The sequence below is a fragment of the Cyprinus carpio genome, chromosome A2 (genome assembly GCF_018340385.1).
Source record: "Cyprinus carpio isolate SPL01 chromosome A2, ASM1834038v1, whole genome shotgun sequence".
In the NCBI taxonomy this organism is placed as follows: domain Eukaryota; kingdom Metazoa; phylum Chordata; class Actinopteri; order Cypriniformes; family Cyprinidae; genus Cyprinus; species Cyprinus carpio.
The window spans coordinates 516,021-541,193 of NC_056573.1; the positions used below are offsets into that span (position 1 = coordinate 516,021).

General features: G+C 37.3%; 1 protein-coding gene across 1 annotated transcript in view; it reads right to left on the minus strand.

Moving 5' to 3' along the window:
• The window catches only part of LOC109103277 (activated CDC42 kinase 1-like), a 47,499-nt gene that overhangs the window by 12,074 nt on the left and 10,252 nt on the right, over window positions 1–25,173 (minus strand). The window contains 9 exon segments of the mRNA XM_042768315.1: window positions 2,035–2,126; window positions 3,042–3,236; window positions 4,278–4,519; window positions 4,723–4,849; window positions 5,165–5,442; window positions 5,755–5,907; window positions 8,029–8,241; window positions 13,905–13,975; window positions 16,081–16,258. Coding sequence (XP_042624249.1) covers window positions 2,035–2,126; window positions 3,042–3,236; window positions 4,278–4,519; window positions 4,723–4,849; window positions 5,165–5,442; window positions 5,755–5,907; window positions 8,029–8,241; window positions 13,905–13,975; window positions 16,081–16,258 — 1,549 coding nt within the window.

Here is a 25,173-nt window from a genome sequence, read left to right on the forward strand (position 1 = left end):
ACACACGGAAGGACCATGAAAGCATTTTCTGCGCTGAACCCCGCGCTGAGTTTAACAACACCCAGCGCTGAATACAGTTCATTGGAGTTAGCCTGTTTCACGTTTTTATGGACTTTCATATTTTAACATCTGTAAACAAAAAAAAAAAAACTTAAATATTATAGGGAAATTTTCCAGTTGTACAATAAAATAAAATGGTTATTTTTCTTAAATACTTAATTTCTGTCATATCAAACTTTTAATTAAGATTAGGCTAAAAAAAATGTCTTTTTTATCTCACATTTTTTGGTGGGTCGTGAAATAGATTATACTTGTCTAGGTGGGTCGTGGAATGGAAAAGTTTGGGAACCCCTGGTAGGTCTGCTTCCCACGTAAGATTTTTCTAGTTACTAGTCGTTCATTTGTCATTATTCAACTAATCGCAAGTTTATATTAAATTTACAACTATAATCCAGCCTTAATATATTCCACATGCATTAAGTTTGTAACAAAGCACAGGCAGAAGTAGCCTAATAATTATGAAAAAGGAGACATTTTAATTATTTATTAATAAACAAATGTTTTCTTGTCGGCTGCAAGATGAAATTCACAGTGCTGACTCTCTCCACATGGACGCGCCTTTAAAGAGAAATACAACCTTCACAGATTACATAATGCTTTCTTTTTGAATTGATTCGTTTAAAAGACATTTCAAGCTTTCTGTAGATATATTTCTCATGTATGTGAGACACCACAATTTTCAATTATTTCATTATTAGGAAAAAAAATCACGTGATCGAGAGGGCGCCTCCCTGTCATGCATGCGCATTAATAATTTTTGCACAAAACACTTGAATATGAATAATAATTCACATTTTGCATATGCATTACAAAGTAAATAATTTTTTACATGCAATTATCCAAAATAAAACCAAACAAGATTTGTAATGAAGATAAAACATGTAGACAAATAACAATAAATGCTGCGTGCACTCAGCATCATGCAGAGCAAATCTTGCACTGATATTTTACGGAATATTATACAAACCTGCATTTAAATGCGGCTGCAATTTATTTATTCATTTTATTTATTTAATTTTACTTTACTTAAATTATATGAAAGCAAGTAAAGAAGACTCCATTTAAAATCACTGAAGTTGTCAATTAATTAATATCCCTAAATATTTTTTTTATATCGTGTGCACTTTGTTGATAAGTGAGGACGTTTTATTAATATCCATCCATTCTATAGAGTTGCAATGATTTAGTTAAATCGTGCAGGTTTAATTTATTCGTTTCTTGATTTAATTAGGCCTAAAAAATGGGAGCGAAATTATACAGTGCCTCACGTTTTACTAAAATAAAGAAAATAATTTATAAAACACGCAACCCTAGCTCACAATAGGCTACCACTTTTAATGCTCCGATGCAAAGTAAACCACATTTTCTTTTTAATAATATAACACATAATTCATATTATATAAATAATACTGCACACTATTTAAACGTGTCAAATCTAAAATATGGTGTAGAGAAAATATAAGCACAGGCTCATAGGCTTGACATTTATCCTGCTTGAATTCGTTCTAAGAAACGCACATATCTTCATAAGGACTAAACTTTCATCTTTGAATATTAAATATTTTTTCTTTCATTTTCCCCGACTGCAGTCAAATATAACACTTCGGTGAGGCAAATCTGACGTCTATTTGTGAAAATGTGTTTTGATGCGCTTGTTTGAAAACTTGTGATTAAAGCGCCACTCAACGGTCAAAAGCTGCAAATGCACTTTGCAGACGCCACGGCGGCGGTACGAGCGGCGGTAGAAACAACGTTTTGGATGTCCACCTACTGTATGTTTCGCGCCTAAAAGCTTTTCATCAGACTTCATCACAATGTCTATTAACCTTTTCTGTTCTAGGTTTTAGCTCATAGCGGCATTTACAAATTTGAGTGAGAAGAAACATTTCTTATCAGTAAAACAGTTGTGCTGCCTAGTTTGGAAAGCCTGTTTATTAATGTTTGCACTTTACTAATTGAAAGGCATTTGCTCACTCTTAGTGCGTCCAGGGAGTTGAGTTGGTCGGGCAGAGTTCAGCTCAAGCCCCAGCACATCTGGAGGATCCATGGGATTCCCAAGATATAGACTGCAAAAGAAACAGAATGACAGAAGCATTTAGTAGTCCATCAGTGTATCTAGAAGACCATTTCTTAGACTTAAGTTTACAAGAAAAACAGGCTCTGGAACTCCAAACTGCCAAACGAAGATTTAATGACACTGTATGACCAAAGTAGTAAAAAGACATATCAGATTTTAACAGCAGCCGTAATATTTCACTGGATGTTTTATGGAGGTATTTACAGCTGCAATATCAGTTGATGCAGCCAAGTTTATGGTAAAAACAGAGTGAACTGTGTTCTACTGCCACCTTGTGCTGATGAAGCAAAGTGCTTAAATGCTGTCCTCATGTGCAAATACTTGGGCAGAGGCTCCATGATCATGAAAGTGGCACTTTACTTATTGGCCATGACAGAATTATCTGTCCATTCAGTGTGTGACCTGCAAGATTACATCTCACTCAATGAAGACATTATACAACTGCTGCTGCAAGCTCTCTAGTCTATAGAGTTACACTTTGCATGCTAGTGCTCACTACAAATGAACAAGTTAGCTATTATTTCCTCTTTCATCTCAGGGAGCCCTACTCTGATCTATATTTATGTGGCATTTATTAAAATGTGCTGTAGTTTTGTGAACAGCTTATTAAAAGAGAGGTGTAGTTCTGTGGGAGGTTAGCAGAACATGATCATGTTTTGTGAGAACATTGGTTACATAACACACAAAACCAATAATGTCACTGTGATACAGACATATGTTTAAACCAGCGATAGAACGATACATTGGTCAGCCAGTGATGCAATCAATTAGCCAAAGTTTTATTGAATATTTAGAATTTTGAATATTTATAGAATTACCAATTAAAACTCATTATTTCAAAGAATGCAATAAAAACTACAGAAAATACAGAATGTACATGTGAGATTACTATTAAGAGACTCACTTATCGATCCTGTCAGGAAAGCCCCAGCAGCGGTGAGGGTTAGTGTCTCCATGGCCCGTGTGAATGAAACTGTTCTTCAGTGGACGGCTTATGTCATGTGCAGAAAGACCTGCCACTGATGTGACTGTATTCCTGGGAAACTGACCAACCTTTAGGGTATGCTTGTTCTGACCTCTCCACCAGTAGTTCTCTGCCCTGCAGGACACACAAAGACTGTTTGAAGACAAAAACTTAGCAATTCTCTTATTTGGCTGCTTCATTAAAGAGGTGTAAGTTCTTGAACTGCTTTTGCAACCAGTATTGTGTGGTTCCTGAAAGAGTGAATCATATGAGCAGATCCTTGTTAGTGAATCAATAACACTGTATCAGTTGGAGCAATTATTGAACCAGAATTAAATTCATTACAATTCCCATCTGTAGGTCTAGAACAGACTTCCAAGGGGGCCTCAAGATGACTTTAATTTCATTCTATTTTTGTCTTATTTTAAATAATATAAAGACAAGATTTTTAAACATTTAAATAAAACATTTAAAAATCAAGATATTTCTTATTTTAATTCACCCCCTCAACAACTGTTTCCTTTGAAGAACCAGAATTCTCACAATCTTGGAACAGCTGATTATATGAGAACATTTTAGAAGTGTTATTTCTAGACCTGGAGAAGGCAAGCAAATTAATCACATTTTTAAAGGGATAGTTCACCCAAAAATGAGAATTCACTTTTCATTATCACTGTCATTATTTACTCAACCTTAATGTTGTTCTAAACCTGAATTCTGTTGAGCACAAAAGAAGATATTTTGAAGAATGTTGGTAACTGAGTTAAATTTGTTTGTGTTCATATGTCAATATCTACCTATAACTTTTTGGAAATAAAACACATACAGATACTTAAACTTAAGTAAAAGAAAACAAATACATATATATTTTTTATTTTTTGGGGGGTGTACTATCCTTTTAATTTCCATGGGCATTTTTATAAGGAACATACATTTTTCTAGTTATGCCAAACTGAATATTGTTTTGGATAATAGTTGTGAAAAATTAAAAATTATTATTCCTTATTTTTATCTAGTAAATCATGAATGTCTGGAAAAATTATGTAAACACCAGGAACCAATGGGGTAGACTTGTTTTCAGATTTTTCTGTCCTAAAATCATTCACTATAATATGAATGTGTCATATCAATCATAAACCCATAAGCCCTATTATGATCTATGGTATAAGAGCTCACCTGCCCTCTATGATGGTAATGACATCATTCATCTGGATTTGAAGCTTGTCAGGCTCATTAAAATCTTGCAGGGCCCTCATGTCTGTAGGCATGGTCTCCACTAGAAATTCCCTTAGAGCCACAAAGGTGGGCCTGTCATCTGGTTTCTGAGCCCAACACTGCATCATGACATTATAGATGTCCTGAGGACAGTCCTCCGGCTTAGGCAGTCTTTCACCCTCCTTATCTATTTTGTGGAGGATCTGTCACAAACACATATTTTATTTTTTTCTCATGATTGTCTTACCCAGTAAATAAATGCAATAATGATCGCCATTGAGAATCAAATTCAATATTATGCTCTAAACGTCTGATTTTTGGAATTACTGTCAAATATCAAAGCCGGTCTTTTATTAGGCAGATGTTTATGACTAATTTGAAATTCAGAGTGTATGAGGAGGGGTACCTGACTACCATTTAGACCCAGCCACGGCTCCTGACCGTAGGTAAACATTTCCCAAAGTGTCACACCAAACATCCATGTGTCTGTGGCGTGAGAAAACGTGCGTGTCTTCAGGCTTTCTGGAGCACACCTATGTAAGAAAAAAAAAAAAAACACCACCATGTAAAAATAAGGTCAGTAGAATAAAATGCCGTAAATAACCTGCTCAACAAGGGGGAAAATGACATGAGGATCATGCACAGTTCATTTAATCAAATCAAGGGCCACAAACAATGACCTAATTCAAATTCAATCTGAATCCTGAGCTCTGGCCTGTCACTGCGTACAAACAAAATCACCAAATCATTTAAAGCTCTTCGTATCCCTTCTCAAAAGATTCACACCACATGCAAACAAACACTTAAATTGTAAATATATATCCATTCCCTCCAACCCTCTCCCTTACCAGGCAAATGGGACTTTGCGATGCTCTTGCATGACGTAATGGTCATCATTCTTAGGCAGCGCCCTCATCAGTCCGAAGTCACCGATTTTAACTTGCTCACTGGAAGCCAGGAGGATGTTTCTGGCGGCCAGGTCTCGGTGGATGAAGCGTTTGGACTCTAGGTAGGCCATGCCATTGGATATCTGGATGGTGTAGTGACACAAAGTGGAAATGAGGAAATGGCCCAGGGTCTTTCGCAAGCGATCCAGCATGGAGCCGAGAGGCGCAAGCTCAGTCACTTAGAGAAAGTAGGGTAATAAAGAGGGTCATTCAGGGAAGAAAAGCAGGGGAAGAAGAGGGTCACAATATTAAGTTTCATTTCATAACAACTGAAAAAGTGATCTGACAAGAAGCATCTTGCCATTGGAGACAATAAACACTGCCAATCAGGAATAACTCCAGAAGTCAGTGTCAGCAAATAATGAGTCTAAGAGAGCATGCAAATGTCAAGCCTTATTTTAGCTCACCCCTCCCTTCTCAAGACCTTGATACTTAAACACTCTGTCTTTGGCACCAATTTGATTTAGACGTGATCATGCACACTCACTCACCATCTTCATGGGGTGTGTGAGGACGACTCCGTAGAGACGGATGAGGTTCTGGTGGTCAAGAGAGTGCATGGCATTGACCTCACAGATGAAGTCATCCAGAGCATCTGGTTGGTTGAGCACATCTGTCTTTAGACACTTCACTGCCACATTGAGCTGAGGAGGACATATTGAAGGAACAACTCACAACACAAATCAACACAAATTCATCATAAGTCCCTTTGAGCTCCCAGCAGCTGGAATAACCTTTATACATCACAATCCCACACACGCTAATGACCCCCTCTGAGACCTGTGTCTACAATGTTGCTGGTTATCATTGAAGTTCAGAGCACAATCGCAGAGCAACATTATTCCCTGTGCACCAGCTTGAACTGTGGCTGAATTTCCACTTTTTGAAAAGAAATCATGTATCATCTAGCATTATTCTGCCTAAATTATGAACAGACCCATCTGCATCACTTCATGAGTTTAAATAGATTTTAAACTGTTAAATAGATTTTTAAATTTCCAGAAAGAACTGTGAATAGTGCAAATAAATTGCATCTATCTGTAAGCCATTCTTCTGTAAGTTCAAAGTAGGTGTCAATCAAAAACAGCAAATCTATTCACCGCACAGGAAAGTTGGATACAAAAGATTTTGTACTTCAAGAACGAACAAAGTTATTTTGCAGAGTTTACGAGTTTGTGAGTAAAAAAAAGTGATATGACTGCATAAGTTTCATTTCAGTTTGTGCAGCAATTTCGTTTATAGGATAGAGACTTTATTCAAACTTGTATCAAACCACAAAATGAAAAATTAACACTTGAAAACTGCCTATAGACAATGTGTCTTCTAGTCTATGCTAAGTGTGTCCCTTAATAATGATTTTTGAAGGTTTGGCTTTGGGAAACTATGAATTTAATGGCAGTGCAGAAGAATTCTGATCAGCCCCCAACAGGAAGGATATTCCCACTCAAGTCCCATGTTGAAAGAACCCTTTGGTGTGCAACACACACTATCACTACAGCCTCCAGCTTAGTATACATGACATCTGACCCCTCATCAGGTCATTAGAGGTCCGTCTCTCCCACAAACCTCCTCTGGAGAACATAGCTGCTACAATGACACATAGAGATCAGCCCTGAAAGAGGATGTTCACATGGAGCCCTGGAACACTTTAAGGAAAAAGTGGGACCACAGATACAAAGTGTCTGAAAGCCATTCTTTTGTTGATCTGAGTTTCCGAATGCGACAAACAACTTTTCTACCAAAAAAAGTGCAATAGTCATACATTTCTGATGGTGTCATTCTGGAGATTCAATCAATGTAAACTCAACACACCTGAAACGACAATAGTTACATGGGAACAAAATCAAACAAACAGTAGAATCAAAAATAAGTAACGAACCCACACACTATCAATACTTGCTAATTCTTAAAGGGATAGTTCACCCAAAAATGAAAATCTTTATTAAGTGCAATGTTTCGGTCCACTGACCTTCATCACATTTGCCTGACAAAGGTCAGTAGACCGAAACATTGCACTTAATAAAGTTTAAGAATTAGCAAGTACTGTATTGATAGTGTGCAGGTTCGTTACTTATAATTGATGGAGATTAAACAAAACAAAACAAAACAAAACAGATAAACATATCACTCAAATATAAATAGTATAATCTGAATCCACATCTTGAGGTCATCACAGTGAATGACTGAGATGGTGGCTGAATTCTGCATCTGCAAAGCTGATGTTTTTAACAAAGCTCCCTCTGTATTTCCAAACACTTTTATCCTTTCTCCTCTCCCCCCAAATCACCACTAGAACTCTAAATGACTCTGAATAATTTGAGAATCATGATTTTTTTTCTCCCACAATTCTCAAGAAAAAAACATTAGACAGCTAAAAATATCATGGAATTTACTAGAGGTTCTGACAAAATGTTCAGTGCTTCAGTCTATTAAAAAAAACATTAAGTTATACTGTACAAAAATACTGTACATGTATTGTTCATAGCATCTGCTCTCTCCTGCTCAGTGGCAGCACGAATAGAGATTTGAATGTTTCACAGTGCAAGCATCAGCGTAGCCTGAGCAGCACGTTCTGTCGCCGCCCACAGTAATGAATGATGGTGTGTGTGCACTGGTGCAGAGTGTGTGTGTTTTTTTTCTTTCCAATGCGAGTAGACATTGCTGAATCATACAAATCTAAAACTAAGAAATCTAGAACTAATATCTAAATAGTGTTTAAATCGAGATTGTAATCTATTAACAATTAATCGTGGAGCTCTACTCACCACTTTTCCATTTGGTGTAAACCACTCTCCACGCTTGACAACACCGAAGGAGCCATCGCCCAGTTTCTCAAAGAGGGCCAGGTCTTTCTCACTTATGAGACAGGTGAGGGCCTGCTGCTGGCCATCCACTGGAGGAGGTGTGGCAGTAAGTTTTCGGAAAGTACTGGCCGGCTGGGGATTGAAGTCTCCTTCTGGTCTCTTGCCACTGAACACCTGAGGGATAAACAAGAACAAAGTCAACATCTAGAGGTGACAAATAAAAGCCCTTAGCAACCTATGAGTGCAAACCATGTTTTAATTGCGTGCTGCCAGAACTGCATCAAATGTGTACCAGAAACTTGAGAACTCCCCGGCCAATCTCTATCCCATTGCTGTAATGATATGTGCTAACAGGGAACATTCCAAAACCAAAAAGAAGTACAGCAGCAGAAATCACGATAAAAGAGAGAGAGAGAGAAAGAGAGATTTCACAAAGGACTGCTCTTTCTAACTGCTTATCGGCTCTTGAGGCACTTTGTATGAGGAGCCTGTGGGTTGGACAAGGAGAGCTGAGCTATCAAAATCAAAGTGTGGGTTGAGGGAAGCCAGGGGCTACAAACTCAAGGGACAGGGAGGATGGACAGGAACGGAAGGTGGAGGAGTGAGAGGTGAGCCTGACTTTAACCCATTAAAAACAGACAGAAAGATCAGATAAGAGGGAGAGATGACACTGCAAAAAAGGAAAAAAGAGAAATAGAGAAGGTCAGAACGCAATGTCTGTAGCCTTGAGAGTAAGAGCCTGTCTGGACAGACAGGCTGAAAATAGAAGAACTGAACTGGGAGCAGAGTGAATATAGAGGATCTAGACAGAGCCTTGAACCCCAGACTACTGTCTGATAATCACACACATAGCAAACATATATTACACACTGACAAATGCCTCAATGAATAACAAATCCAAATGCATCTTTCCTTCACGGTTCATCACTGTCCATTGACTTTTTTATACTGAGCCAATGATGTTTTCATTTCCTGACCCTTTCTGTATTTTTACATCTGCATAATTTGTATATTTATTAAGCTGTTTAAACATTGGAATTGTTGGCTGCTCTCTACAATATAGGGGATTCAGGTTTTACTGTCCATGTAGTAATTGCCACCAAAACTTTGTCACAAAACACATACAAACAAATAAATATATAGGCATCCACACATATTTGCATGAGAGCAACATTTGAAACAGGAGAACACTTACTAAGGGTAAGTGTCATCTAAAGCATGCCCACACACACTAACAGTGGAGTGAGGAGGCAGATTACTCAGTCTGTTCTTGGTGCCAGGAACGGAAACAAACAGGTGTAATTTTAGAAAGCTCTCGTCCTCTCAGGCCACTTCCTGTATACCCAGGCCAATGTTACAACTAAAGTCTTCACACAAGGGAGAAAATAAGTCTGTGTATGTGTGTTTGTTTGTTTCATTATTTGACATGTATGAAATAGCTGAGTGGAGGCTAAGTGGACGGTCACATATTGAACATCCTGTGTGCATGAAATACTTTATATCCAACTTTGTAAACGTAGTAAACACAGTATGTACACTTTCAGGTGTTCAACATTGTACCTTTAGGGGTACAAAAGCTTGATGCTGGGTCAGTACCATCAAAGGGACAACTCTATATGTTATATCTACACCTATAAGGTTCAGAGTAGTACCTTAAAATAACAGTACTACTAACATGTGCCTTTTAGGGTTAAATAAGGTACACAGTTGTCCCTTTAAGCTGCACCAATGGCAAGCTGCTGTACCCAAAAAGGAAACATTTGTGCATTTTTCCTGACAGTGAATGGGAGTAGAGGATATCTTTGTGTGTGTGTGTGTGTGTGTGTGTGTGTGTGTGTGTGTGTGTGTGTGTGTGTGTGTGTGTTTCATTTAACACAAGTGTGCCGTTTCTGGTACCAAAGGTCAAGATGTGCTCTCATCCCACAGACAGAAGAATTTGCCCTACAAGCTGATGGTTTAGACAAGAGCAATCATTCGTCAATCCTGTGTGCATATCACTCCCACATACACACTTCCTCTCAACACACACTGTAAATGAGCACATACAGTCTATAATGTAAATATATGTAAGAGTAGGAGATTAATGACATGGCAAATCAGATGGAGCTGGAAGAGACAGATTCATTTTGTGGTCTCTCAAATTCTAGCCTTGGCTCTTTGTACACTGTTAGAAAATGAGATAGTGAGGCACAAACACACACTTAACACACATTCAAGAGACAAACACAGACACAAAACACTGCAGTGGTATTTTAAATATTAAAAACAGAGCAGGGTGTAAGGGTGGTTTCCCTACAGTGGTTCAGGCTGTAGGATTGCCGAAGGACTAAAGAAATGTTATCAGCACGATGGTATAAAACTGTACATTTCTAGTCTGTTACCACCCACTGCCACTTATACCAACGACGGAAATAAGGCGCAGTTACAATAGCTAAATATGTGGGAGAGCGTTGCTATTAAGTGACTATATTGTATTGCAATAGGTAGCACTTCAAAGTTAATACTGAATCAAGATTAGTTAGCACATAATTAATAATTGAAATGGTTTAATAACAATATTTTGTTATGGTTACACTTGAATTGGTTACAAAATAGATGAAGGGTAGTAAAACATATAGTTAAATGTACCTAACATGTATGTAAAATATTACCTGAGAAAGAAAGAGAGAGGGGAAGATGGAGAGAGGGAGAAAAAAGAGAGAGAGAGGGCAGAGGGCAGAGCCCTGAGAAGAGAGCTCCAGCAAAGAAAAGCCAGCAGAGAGAAAAAAGCCAGAGCAACATTTACAGTCTTCTTTTATCCCTTCCTTGACCATGTGACTGAAACCCAAATGTGAGACATTCAAACTGACCAATCAGCAGACTACAGCTTCACCCACTGTGCAAAAGGTGTGACAATTAGCAGACCCCCGGCCTTGATCGATATCAGCAATTCTGTGCCTTCAGGAATGCCAAATGGCCCTTTTGTTACTCAAGATAGTTTGAGACAGGAAAACAGAAGTCTTTGATAATTTTTGACCCTACAAGGGCACATCAACATAAATACACTAATAAATGTGTCTGTCATAACTGCAAATACACTAACTGCTGTTGCTGTTTACTCAGGTTAAAACTGACTCTGGCTCTAGTGAGGCCTTTGGTCAGCACCACCCAGACATCCAGCCCTATGAAAACAACTCTCATGCAGAGGACAAACTTCAGGTCAGTTTATTGTATATAATAAAAAATATTCTGGGCAAAACAAGCTGCTCCTTTTACACAGTCTGATATACCTCCAAGCTTATTTTTCTTTTACACCAAACCAACAGTCTAAACAAACCTAAAAGCAGGCCCTTTTCTGAATAAATACATTTATAAATGGATGCTATTTTTTTGCCTTTTAACAATGTATAATTTGCATTTTATTATTTATCTATTTGCTCTGAAATGGCTTAAGAAGGAGAAGTTAAATTAGAGAAACAAACACTGTGATAAAAATTGCTGCCACGACTCATTATACTAGTTTTAGTACATGTTTTTGTTTATTATCATCAACCAAACCATATCAACCTAACCAAAAATCCCTATACAAAAATATACATATACTTATATATATATAAAACTGAATAATTCTAATGAATGACATACATAAGTGAATAAGAAAGCCAAAATATTAAATTCCATGGATAAATATTTACTGAGTAACAAACTGTTTTGTAGAGGGGGGTGAAAATTACTATTTTCACCTGAGACTTGATTAGAAATGACTTTAGAAAGATGCCAGCCTCATCATGTTATTTTTTTTTTTCACAGAGAGTGGGTCTGTTGAATTTATTGAATTTAGTGATCTTTGTTGCAGTATTTGCCAATGTTGACAGATAAAAAAATGGAACAAAGCAATTTTTTTTTTTGATTCATTAAACATTTTTGATTTATAACTTTTCACAGCTGAGCCCGAGATCTGCCCATATACAAAAAAAATAAATAAATAAAATTAAATTAAAAAACGGGGGGTTACAAAACAATGTTACAAAACAATATTAGCAGGATAACAAGTACATCTCAGGATTTCAATGGAACAAAGCAATTCTTGTGTTAAGCATTAAGGATATCTTAATGTCCTTTTAAATTTTTAAGGCCCTATAAGGTTTATTTCTATTGATATTGGGATTTTATGTGGCTCTATGAGCTAATTTGGTAAACGGTTAAATTGTACAAAAAATAAATGTGAGACATTTTGCATACAGCTGATACTTATTGAATTTAAATAATAGTGTATGAAGAACAAATAATTTTGCAACAAAAATGAAGCTTGTTTCCCTTTTTCAAAGCAATTGCATACAACATTGTTTTCTTTAGGAATCTACATATTTCATGCCCTATATAGTTTAATTTCAGAGATACAGGGTTCTCAATGCAGTTATACAGTATGTAGTTACAATACTGCACATTTGAACTCTTGTTAGCTTCAGAAGCTGTAAAATGAACAAAATCCTCAAATATAGAATAAGGACAGACTACTGTGAGCTCGTTATTCTGAATTAAATGGACAATTTCAGAGTATTTTTAGCACTCAGACAGGTATGTTCAATGCAGCTGTTTTGATAGAGGGAAACAAGCTACATTTCTAGTTTCAACATTATTTATTCTTCAGACAAGTACATTTAAATACAATAAGTATCAGCTGTATACAGCATTGAAAATGGGTAAAATTCAACTATTTGGACATGAAGCTGCATTGAGATTGCTGTAAGGCAGTGGTTCCCAATCCTGGTCCTGGAGAACCCCCAACACTGCACACTTTAGATGTCTCCCTATTCAAACACACCTGATTTAACTCATCAGCTCATTAGTGAAGACTCCAAGACCTCAGATGTTTGTGTCAGATAAGAGAGACACCAAAAGCGTGCAGTGTTGGGGGTTCTCCAGGACCAGGATTGGAAACCACTGCTGTAAGGAAAGGAAAGAACGTGACGTGTGGCCAAGTATGGTGTCCCATACTTGGAATTTGTGCTCTGCATTTAACCCATCCAAGTGCACACACACAGCAGTGAGTAGTGAACAAACACCCCCACACACACACCGTGATTACACACCCAGTGGGCAGCCATATTGCTGCGGCGCCCAGGGAGCAGTTGGGGGTTCGGTGCCTTGCTCAAGGGTCTCACCTCAGTTGTGGTATTGAAGGTGGAGAGAGCACTAGATATTCACTCCCCACCTACAATCCCTGCTGGACCTGAGACTTATTTATTTATTGCTTGTGACTGAGGCCAATTTGAGGCTCTTCCTGCGGCATTTGATGGACCATTAACCTGGTTAATGCTTTAGAGAGAGAGCGGCAGGCCTGTCGACACTTCCTGCTTCAGCACTCAGAGTAGACATTTCAGCATTATGTGTAAAAGAGAGAAAATGAGTTGGTAAATTTCAGAGATGTGAAGCAACAGGACACATTGAAATTTACTATCAATGACAAAATATCTTTTCTTACTCTAATTTTAAAGAAAAACCCAACTGCTGAACTTCTCAGCAATTGAAGATGAACAGCAAGTTATCTTTTGAGAAGCATCACAATCACAGCTTGAAAAAAGCGATCATTTAGACTGTTGTCCAAAAGTCTGTGAAAATCGTCTAGGTCAAGTGCTTTAAATGTTAGTTCTTGATTTATTCCTTTCAGGTTCAATAAGAATCTTTTTAAGTTTGAGACTCTAAAGTGCTTGAGGGAACATGAGCTGAATGACCAACGAATAAAACGAAGCCCTTGTCCAGCTGCATGTGTGTAGATGTGTGTGTGGGACCTGACCCTGGACTGGAAGCCTGATTAATATCTCATTAATATGTCATCAGGAAGGCTGATGACATACCTTGCTCATCCAAGACTTGCGCTTGCACATGGTTTTTCTCCTCTTCACTGCCTCCCATAGCCGTCTTAACCCTGTCAAAAGCAAACACAAAAAGGATTATTATTTATGATTTTTGCTGGTTAAAAAACAAGTCAATCAAGGCATCTGGTGCAAATTAATGTACCTGAATAAAAATTTAAATGAACACGTTCATATTACTTGTGCAATAAAATGCTTACTACTACTACTACACAAAAAAAAAAGCTTACACACAAAGGCTTAATACTGAGTGTGGAATGACACACTAATTAGATTTGGAAGACACTCAAAGCTTGTGCTGGGTTAACAAGTATATATATATAAAAAAATAATCCCTGCTCTTTAAATAGAAGTTTCATCAGTCTATACTGATTGCTACTGATTGTAAAATTTGCTGAAAATTTTACTTTTTCAGATGCATCTTTGTCACCTTTCTCCATTTCTTGGTCAGCACAGAAAAAGACTGATTATAAATAAGAATTATATTATATTGGTTGAACCAATTGACCTTTGGATTAAGATGGTGACATTGGTAGATAGAAATGCTGTGTCATTCATTGATGAAGCTTCACAAATCTGCCTTTTGAAGAAAAATGACCTGTCACTTTTGTAAAACAGCATCTGATTTGGAATTGAGAGCTGCAAAAGCTCTTACTGACATTGCCCAACATCCACAAACAATCATCGACAAAGTACTGACTGGAGTGGGCAATAACTCTCTATGTTTGAGAATTGAAGAATGCATTGGAACAAGCTCTGTGAAAAAATACATCTAGTCATGAGAAATTTGTATACTAATGTATACTAATGTTGTCAGGGTTCTCTCAATTCGGTCTAGTTTATTTGTGGTTTTGTGACAGAGCCCTGACACTCCCGCCATGTCTTGATTTCATGGGAGCGTGCTCACAGCTGTGCGCTCTTTTGTCTACGTGCCTGGTTTCCTTGTTTCATGTCTGAGCGTGGTGTTTGGATCCTGGCACTCATGTCTTGTTTCATGTCGGGGTTAAGACACTCACACTCCATGTTCTGTCTCGTTGTTGGAGGGTGTGGTCTTGAGTTTGCTCGGGCAGTGCGCTCTTCTGTATGTTGTGTTCTGTGTAGCATGCAGTCCGTGTTCAGCCGCGTGCTTTCATGTTACGTTTTGTCTTATGCTGTGTATCACACAGCTTGTTTTTTTCACGGGCCACGTGCTTTCATGTTGTCATGTTTTGTGTGAACACACGGTTTATGAGTGTTTTCATTAGCTGCGTGTTCATGTCTTGTCTTGCACATGGCTAGTGATTTGTTTTGCTGGCCATGTGCTTGTGTTTTTGTTTTGTGTGAGCACATGGCTTTTCTCATTTGTTTCCATGTGCCATGTGCTCTCATGTCTATTGTCTAACCCAGCCTACCTTGTTACCTGATTATTGGTTTATTTGCCCCACCTGTCTTCCCTCATTACCCTCCTTGTTTTGCTCCCTATTTGATGTCCTTGTGTTTGCAGTCCTGTGCCAGTTCGTCGTCAAATGTCCTCGTAAATATCCAGATGGTGTCCTGCCCTGCCTTGTCCTGTCCAGACTTTCAAAACCTTGCTGCCAGCCTGTTTCTCCCCCACAGGGTAGTTTTTGTTTTATTTTTATTATTAATAAGGAGCCCATTCCCTACACCACCAACCCCTAAACTCATCACTACAACCCCAAACCATAAAAATGTAACTAATGTATATTTTATATGCAATACTGCACGTTTTAAATTGGCAAATTAATTGGAAAATTTTAAATATCACAATTGTATTTGTATTTCTTTTAAATTAAATGATACTCTAAATATGAAACTAAAACCAGCAGTAGGTGACAGCAAGTCACTGCTTTATTAAAGCTACTAAACATATTCTGACATCACTGATTTCTTTTCTTTGTCTTCTTCAGTGTTGCTGTGGGAGATAATACTTTGCATTTACACTGACTTAATGCTTAGAGTTAATACAAAGTATGTTTTATTTTGTAACATTTTTATTTTATTAAATTTTTTTTTTGTTCTTAATCATTGCTTTGGAAATCACTAAATAAATCACCACAATTTAAATCAAGAACATTTGTTTTGTATCTCTGCATAAGTATCGATGCTGAAAGCATTATTTGTAATGAACCTACAAGCAAAACACCTTGGTTGGACTCACCGGGCCGGCCCATACCGATCTTCTCGAGGTCCTCATTCTTCACATAGTCAAAGTGTGAGAGACGTGTAACGTTGAGCTCATCACGGATGCGCAGGAAGTACTGCTGCAGTTGCACTTCCATCAGCAGCTCCAGCAGCCACTCAGTGCCCTCTTCACACTGCATACTGCTGCCCAACTTCTGCACAGACAGAAACACACCAATGAACTCCACAGAGGTACACCCCATAGGCAATGACTCTCCCAAAACCCCAGAAGCAAGCATGTTTCATGCTATTCTCAGCAAAATAAACTAACAAACAGGCAAAAACAAAAAGTAGTGTGCAACTAGACATCAACAAGTGACCAAGTCCTAAAGTGTGACTGAACTGAATCACGTTTGATAGCATGATAAATGTTTAGAGTGTGTGGTAACAAGAAAACAACAACAAAAAACTATACAGTTGACTTTCACTGTTTAACTGGTGAGCACACACACACACCCAAAAATGAACATGCACACCTGAAATTCATAAAACACAAATAGCATTGGCCCTGGCCCAGGCCACATGTGCTAAGCTGCTCTCTAAATCTATTTACAGGGGTCATATGATGCTGTTAAAAAGAACATTATGTGGTGTAATGAAATGTGTTTATGCGGTTTAAGGTTAAAAAAACACATTATTTTCCACATACTGTATATTATTGTTTCTCCTCTATGCCCAGCCTTCTGAAACACGTCAATTTTCACAAGGCTCATCTCTCTGAAAAGCGAAGGTGTGCTGTGATTGGCCAGCTATCCAGCGCATTGTGATTGGCCGAATGCCTTAAGTGTGAGACAGACATGTTACGCCTCTTAACATATTGTGAAGCCTTGTCCGGCCGAAGCGACGAGACAAAAACATAAAACTCATTATAAACGTGATATAAACATGATTTCTAGTCGTGTTTTCTTTTGGAAGGCAAAAACAAAGTAGTTTCGCTTTTTCAGCGGAACAACGTCACACACTGCGACCTTGAGTGAGCAGAGGCCGGGGCCTAGAGTGAGCTGCGGTCGAGTGAGCCGTGGCCGCCGGCGGGTGGCTTGAGAACGGTGCGGCAGGTGGATTCTACGAAGGAGCGTACCATGATCTTGCAGCAACCACATGTGACGACCCCGGGCTGGACGCCGTTTGTCCACGGTGAAAGCCGATTCGGCGATCCACAGTGCAAAGTTGATATATTTCCTCAGCAACCAGCACGGATCAGCCCCAGGCATGACGAAGCGGATATCGTCCTCTTTTGGAAGGCCAAACAAAGTAGTTTCGCTTTCACAGAGAAACACACAGCATCTATATGACATGGCGGTGGCGGCCACAACAATACTACACAACAAGTATAAAAGGTACATCTTCTTTCTTTTTCATGAACATCTGCACAGCGTTTTGCAAATCGTCCCACATACTGACGTAGATGTGGGGGCGTGTTAGAACGAGCCGTTTCAGGGGTGCGTGGACGAGTCTCAACTTTTATAAAGAATATCTCTTTGGATTTGAGACTTTAGTCTTTGCTATTTCACAGATCTTCTTTATTCACCAAGAGGTTGTAACACTCCAAAGAGAAAGGAAAATTTTAAATCACATCATATGACCCCTTTAATTATTCCCAAAAGGAGCATCTCCAAACCTCCAAAACTAACCAGATAACACAGACCATATCTTTTCACAGAAACTGCTGCATCTCTAATTCCATTTCGGACTCAATTAAAAACAATGTCTTCACGTCGCCATTAAAAATTAAATCCTCAAGTCCCAAAGTCCTTATCACGTTTCAAACAATGAAAATTGACGGTCCCTTTAAGGTTCTGTACTGAACAGATGAGTTGTGCAGCAAATGGATTGAAGAGCACTGACATCGGTGCTTGGAAGCTCTGGGACAAATAAAAGTGTGCTACTGTTTTCCATGGTCTGCTTTTGTGCTTGTTCGTTTTTCTGTTGGAGCATATTGGACATCAGCTGCTTTCAATTTTGAATCTCTCCCTCCCCCTGCACTCCTTCACACTGGTAATCTTTCTCTGACACTAACAACATTAAAGCAAAACCCGGAAGGGTGGGGGGTAGAAGGGGGAGAGCATATCTTGTGATCAGAGAGACTGAGTGTCAACTCGCCCTTTTGAATGACACTGTGTGCTTGCACGCATCAGTGTGACTGTGTAACTTTTAAGATTTTGCTGTTTTGTTCTTGAGACTTTCTTACACAATGCATATGTGTGCAACTATAACAGGCTGCTAAGTGTGCAAACTGCAGACATATGTTTGCGCTTTGAGTGTAATGCTATATGTAATGCTGTAATGTAAAACTGTGTAACAAACTCAGTCAGTTCACTCAGACTCGATTAGTCAGTCTGCACTTCCAAAAAAGTGATGAACAAGCAGCTGTGAGGGAACACAGGGTAAAAGTTTCTCTTGATGTGTTGAAATTAGGGCTGTCAATCAATTACACAGAGTACGCAAATTATTTACATGATATGTCAGTTGAACAAATGATGTAATTAGTGGTCAACCTTTTTTTTGGCAGATGCTGATATCTTAGAAAGGTGGAAAGTAACTAATTACAAATACTTTCGTCAAAGTACTTGAGTACATTTTGACATTTTTCTACTTTCTTGAGTATAATTAAATTGTGGTACTTTTACTTTTACTTGAGTAGAATAAAACTAAAGTATTCAACTTCACTACATTTATTTTTCACCAAAAGTACAAAGTACAAAAAAAAATAAAAAAGTGACAAAGGCAGTACCGATGGAGAACAGCAAGTCAGCGTTTGACGAGCACTTTTCAAACTCCTGGGGTGGAGCCCTGTGCTTCAGCCAATAACAGACAGGTCTGACTCAATCAAAACTTCCAGTTCAGCTGCGGGGGCGGGCCGTTCAAATGGTGCTATGCTTTGACTGTCAATCACCTGCATTGTCGTTTTGAATCACCATCATAAGCGAATGTACTTTTACTTGTAGTCAAGTAAATTATTCCTTAAGTAGCAATATTTTACTTAAAGGCACAATATGTAATTTTTCGTCGCTGGCAGTTGTTGTCTTCATCCCCACAGCCGATGCAATCCGACAGGACTCGGGCAGAAATCATGTTCATGGATGAGCTAATGATTTATTAACATAGCAGAATCAAGCAGGGTGAGGCTGAAAGCCGTTGAAGTGAAACGAGGCCGCTGAATGAGCGTGACACATGGCTCTAAAGCAGCGGAGCTTTTATTATGCCACAGTCAACCACTTCCGCTCCTTCCGGTCGTACGTATGTAGGGAAAAAAAGCAGTGCTGTTTTATCATACCAGGGGTCTCATTTATAAACGTTGCGTAAGCACATAATGGGCATAGAAACATGCGTATACAATTTTACATGCACATACTGGGATTTATATAAACTACACCTTATGTACGCACTTTACGGACATTCTAGACCATTCGTTTCTTTTTCCTGGCATTAGAAAAGTAATCAACAATTTTAAAATCTGTTTTTATTTCGATATATACACATTTACATTAAATATTCCACTGTCATTAGTGGAGACAAACACTGAAAATACATAAAGTCATTATGCAGACGTTAAACAAAAATTATATAAATTTAGACATATTTAGTGGAATGCACTTGATCACTATAGGTGCTATAGGTGCACAATAATTCATCTTTTAACTAAACTAGATCTCATGCTATGCAAAAATATTTTAGTGAGAACAATGATGCGCACTTCGATATTATGGCAGACACTGCTGGATTCAGTGGTTGAACGGTCCATTGTCCAGTTTGAATTGGTCCAGTGATAATAGCTTACTGTACAACCATAGCTGCACAGAGGTGTTGAAGCTGTGTGAAGGCATTTCCACAACATTATGAAAAATATCACTGTATTTGAAGGATAATGGTAATGGTAATTTGCATGTTTTCTTTTTAAAATTGGCTACTTTGTCAGTGACGCGCCAAGTCAGACACTTCTATTTACACTGCAATAAATATAGGCTAAAAATAGCTAAAAGATGGTAAAGAATGAGACCAACTCTATTCTAAAATATTTATCTGAGAACTATTTTAAACATATATATATAAAATAAAAAAAAAAAATACAATATATATATATATATATATATATAAACAATTTTATATATTTATGCTAAAACATAAGGATACTGGATGATTTTTAGCAATACAAATTGTGTATGGCACAAATGGCATTTATAGTCCGTATCTCATATTTCCTTAATGTCTTGTACCTTTGACGGTGTTAAATATGGTGTCACGTGGATGGGAATATGCATGGAAATGATATGCAGATGAAGTTATGCATAGTAAAACTAGGCGTTGAAAGCTCCATATATGGTGATTTCGGGGAGGAGTCGGGGTTGAGATGCACGAACGCACAATCATCCCCTGACTGGGAATTATAAAAGGATTTTTGCGCAGGTTCTGGCGTACAAAATCTAGCTTTTGTACATACGTACACTTTTAGGATGAAATCTAAAGAGAGTTTTATAAGTGAGACCCCAGATACATTTGAAAGTTCTGTTATAATGCCACTCTGTGCGGTCGTCACCGATCTATTAAAATGCACAACATATTAAAGGGTCTTTGGTGTTTCCAAAGGTTTTTACAAAACAAAACCGGAAATTGAGGGGTTATGACGTCATTGGCAGGCGACACAATGACACTATGGACACGGTCCGTGTCACTAGTTAAAATTGCTTATTTTTCTGGATTTAAACATTCTTAGAAACATTTGGAATAGTGTAAGTACACAAGTCAGCAAAATATATAACACTGTTCTAGTGGTTTTTGGATGTTTTAATAAAAAAATAAAAATAAAAAAAACTTCTTACCTATTGTGCATTTAAGTACAATTTCTTAGTACTCTTTCCACCACTAAGGAAAAACTTAAGTGTATCAGTCACACAGGATTAAATTTTAAGATATGTGAATTTAAATTACTGTATTTTTTAATTCAAATGTTATATGCAATGTTTATGGTCTTTTTGAGCAGGATAAAGAATATATTGATATCAGAAATGGTATTAGTATCAGAAATTGATTCAAATATACAATGAATATTATAATACAAGTCAGTTACTATATTGTTCTATGTCAGAGATGCCCAAACAAGTGCCCAGGGGCAAACATTGGCCCCTGGTGACCTTTAATTTGGCCCGCCATTTCATATACGAGAATAGGGGGAAATGCAGTTGATGCTAGGCCCATCGCGATAATTACTATATTGACTTATCGTACAAAATTTAGACATGACCGTGATAACCATTGTGTTTACATGAATGTTTGTTTAAGTAAAAAAAAATTCTAAAATATTTTAGCTATCCCGCTGCCTCTGACATCTGGTCTGCTCTCTATCTGTGTCTGAGGCGGAGCTCAGTCAGCTCAGTCAGCAGACTGAGACGGTGACCTGAGCGTGTGCGATTACCTGTGTCCATCTTTCAGATCAAGTCATATATTCATGAAACAGTTTAGATGAAATCATATCTTTGTCATAGTATCCATTCAGCGTTTAAGGGGATTTCCCATTGCTTTCCCATCAGCGCTGTTCAATGCATTGATTCAAAGCCATCAATCTCTATGAAATGAAATCAGCTTCAGCGCTACCCAGGTGACACTTTGATCATCGATGGAGCCTTATAAAGTGGCACTCAAAGTTAAATTAATTTCAACACCTTATTTTTAATGTGTATTAGTTGAATGAACAGAATGGTTTAATGATGACTACTCTTAAAAACAGTTCTTTTGCCGCCACCTACTGGCGTAAAAATTTAACTGCATTGACTTAACTCAGTGGTGGAGTTACTCTCACAGGATACTGTACTTAATCGCAATCACAAAAGTTCATTGTGTGCATGTGTTTTAAAGTCTTGCCGGTTAAATGTTTAATTTGTGCGCTGGTCTGACGTGCGCCTTTTCTGAGTATTTTCACCTGAAGTGTGCGCACTAAAAAGCCTGTCAAACAGCACCTTATTACTGAACTAAGTTATCTTTTGTGCTTACTACTGTCAAACACACAAGGTTTACAGATAAACTCAGTTGGTTATGTCTAAAATGAAATTAAACAGTTAAGAGAAAATCGGATATGTGCCTGTATATTAGATGCGTGCAGGTCTTAAAGGGACATTATTAAACATGCAGCTGACTGTCATTAAAGGGATAATTCACCATAAAATTTAATTTCTGTCATTATTTACTCACTCACATGTTGTCCCAAACCTGTATTCATTTATTTCTTGTGCTGAAAAAAAAAAAAAAGATATTTTGAAGAATGCTGGTAGCCAAACAGTTGCTGGTCCACATTGAAATTGATAGCAGGAAAAAAATACTATGGAAGTCACTGTGGACAAGCAACTGTTTGGTTTTCCAAGTTCCTCAAAATAGCATTTATGTTCAGCAGAAGAAAGAAACTCATTCAGGTTTAAAACAATGTTTGAGTAAATTGTGGTATAAAAATAAAACACTATGACACAATTGATAGATGACAGGGGGGGGGCTATTCCTTTACTATTTTTTTGGGGGGGAGGGGGGACTATTCCTTTAGAGTTAATAAAACAACAAAACACAAAGAAAAAAATCACTCACTATTCTTGACTGAAGAACTTTAATACAGTTGCTTTAGGAATCTGTCTATATAGTGTTTTATTTTTATTTTTGCTCATTCCATTTTTTGAATGTCCCTGCCAAATACAGCTTTTGTACCTGAAAATAAAACACTGTTTGTTTTATTTGTATGTTGTGTGGTTGTAATGTGTATCTTTGTTCTTATATTTTAATAACAAAGATAAAATAATGACAAAGATTTTTATCTTCGCCCACTTCGCCTAAATATCTGCCATTCTTTTTTTCTTTTTCCTTTTTTTTTTTACCTTGAAAGGCTTTGTCTTTATAATAGGGAAATTACTTTGGCTGTAATGCTCAGACAACATGCAAAGTAGTAAAACCAACATGACAAAGACCTGTGATAAAATCGTAATATTTCTAAAAAAAAAAAAAAAACCTGATATATTTTTTTCCATATCGCCCACCCCTATATACAGTATATAGCATAATAATAATAATAATAATAATAATTAATAATAATAATAATATTCACATAGGGTTAATATGTCATATTGATCCACTCAAAATCACTGCCAGACAAATTTTCTGATGAAATTCCTGTGCAAACTAGCACAAGTGATATTGTCTCTGTTTGGCAGTATCTACCACTGTGAGAAGACTCCTATTCAATATAAAAGTAACACAGCCATATGCTTGCAAAATCAGTAACCTCTAATGAGAGACTTGAAGCCGGTCCTTATTTTTCAAATGTTTTCCAAATTTCAAAGTCAGTTAATTACCTTCAGAGTCATGATATTATAGGTGAGATTCAGTTAATTTGCTTCTCATTTTACACTTGTTCAGGTTCATCAGACTGGTGTATTAGGCATTGAACTCTATTGTACTATAAATGGGAGTGTTTCTATGTTTTCATTGTACCATAAGTTTAAAAGTTTGGGCATCTCTGCTCTATGTTGTATTGAAATTCAAAGCTTACCATGCATCATTTTGGAAATAAAGCTTCATATCTTTAAGTCTGTACTGTATGTAGTCAGCGTTATTTTTCTGAATAAGTTTTGTGTATATTTTTAATGTCCTGATTGAGTTAAATCTATTTCAGAGTCTTCCAGATTGCCCAAATTCTATGGCATTTTACTAGCATTATGAATGATAAATTAATCATTAATTTAACCACTGTTTAAATCATTACCTGCATCAAAACTGGGCTGGACAATACGGCCAAAATTTATATCATAACATATTTATTAATTTCAGTCGATACAATATAATCCCGATATAGCTATGAACAATATATAAAAAAAAAAAATAAAAAAAAAACACAGCCAAGAACGCCCCACAATGGATGTCTGTAGGCCTACCTACAAACTTGGATTATCAAACATTGTATAGATTTTAAAATCTTGCTTATTACTTATAAAGCCCTGTATGGTTTAGCACCTCAGTATTTGAACGAGATCTTGTTACATTATAGTCCTCAACGTCTGCTGCGTTCTCAAAACTCTGGCAATTTGATAATACCTAGAATATCAAAATTAACTGCGGGCTGCAGATCCTTTTCCTATTTAGCGCCCAAACTCTGGAATAACCTACCTAACATTGTTCGGGAGGCAGACACACTCTGACAGTTTAAATCTAGATTAAAGACCCATCTCTTTAACCTGGCTTACATATAGACATGTGCCGGTATTCGGTAATGCGATATATCACGGTAATGAATGTACACGATATTGTTATTGTGGGCACTTCTAAATACTGTGAATAATTATATATTACAAATTATTCCGAATTTGGCATGCATTTTAAGAATATTATTCTCATCAGCTGGTCAAATTGCACAACACTGCTGTATGCTGCTTGAAAGACGTGTGCTGCTCTGATATAAACAAGCACGCATGAGAAGCACATGGGGGAACACGTGAGAGACTCTCTGAATGAAAGCACATTCACTCTCTGAAAGCAGATGGCGCTAAACTGCAGAAAATGCAGCCCTTACCCTGGAAACCCCATAAATAAAGCAGCTGCTCTACTTTCTAAAACATATTTAAATAATTTTAAATAGCCATTCACATTTGTGGATTTGCTATGGTGTTCATCACAGCGCCAAATACTTAAATATTTAGACTTAATGGGCTATTTATTTTCAAACTTTTTTTTTTTTCATTTTAATCTGGACTACAACATGCCCTAGATATTGTTTAAAAGTGTTTTGATTCTTTTTTCTTTATTGTTCGTTTACACTTTACATTAGGGCTTTATTAGTTAACATTAGTTAATTCATTAGTTAACAAACTGCCAATGAAAAATTCTTCTGGACATTCATTCATCTTAGGTATTTCAATATTTAATAACACGTTGTTAAAACTGAAAGTTTAGCTAGAGCTAACATGAACTAAGACTTGTATTTTTTAACAAAGATTAATAACTTCTGTAGCAAATGTAGCTATTGCTCACTGTGAATGTTAATGCATTTACTAAGGTTAACTAATGAGCTCTTATTGTAAAGTGATACCTATTGGTCTTTATA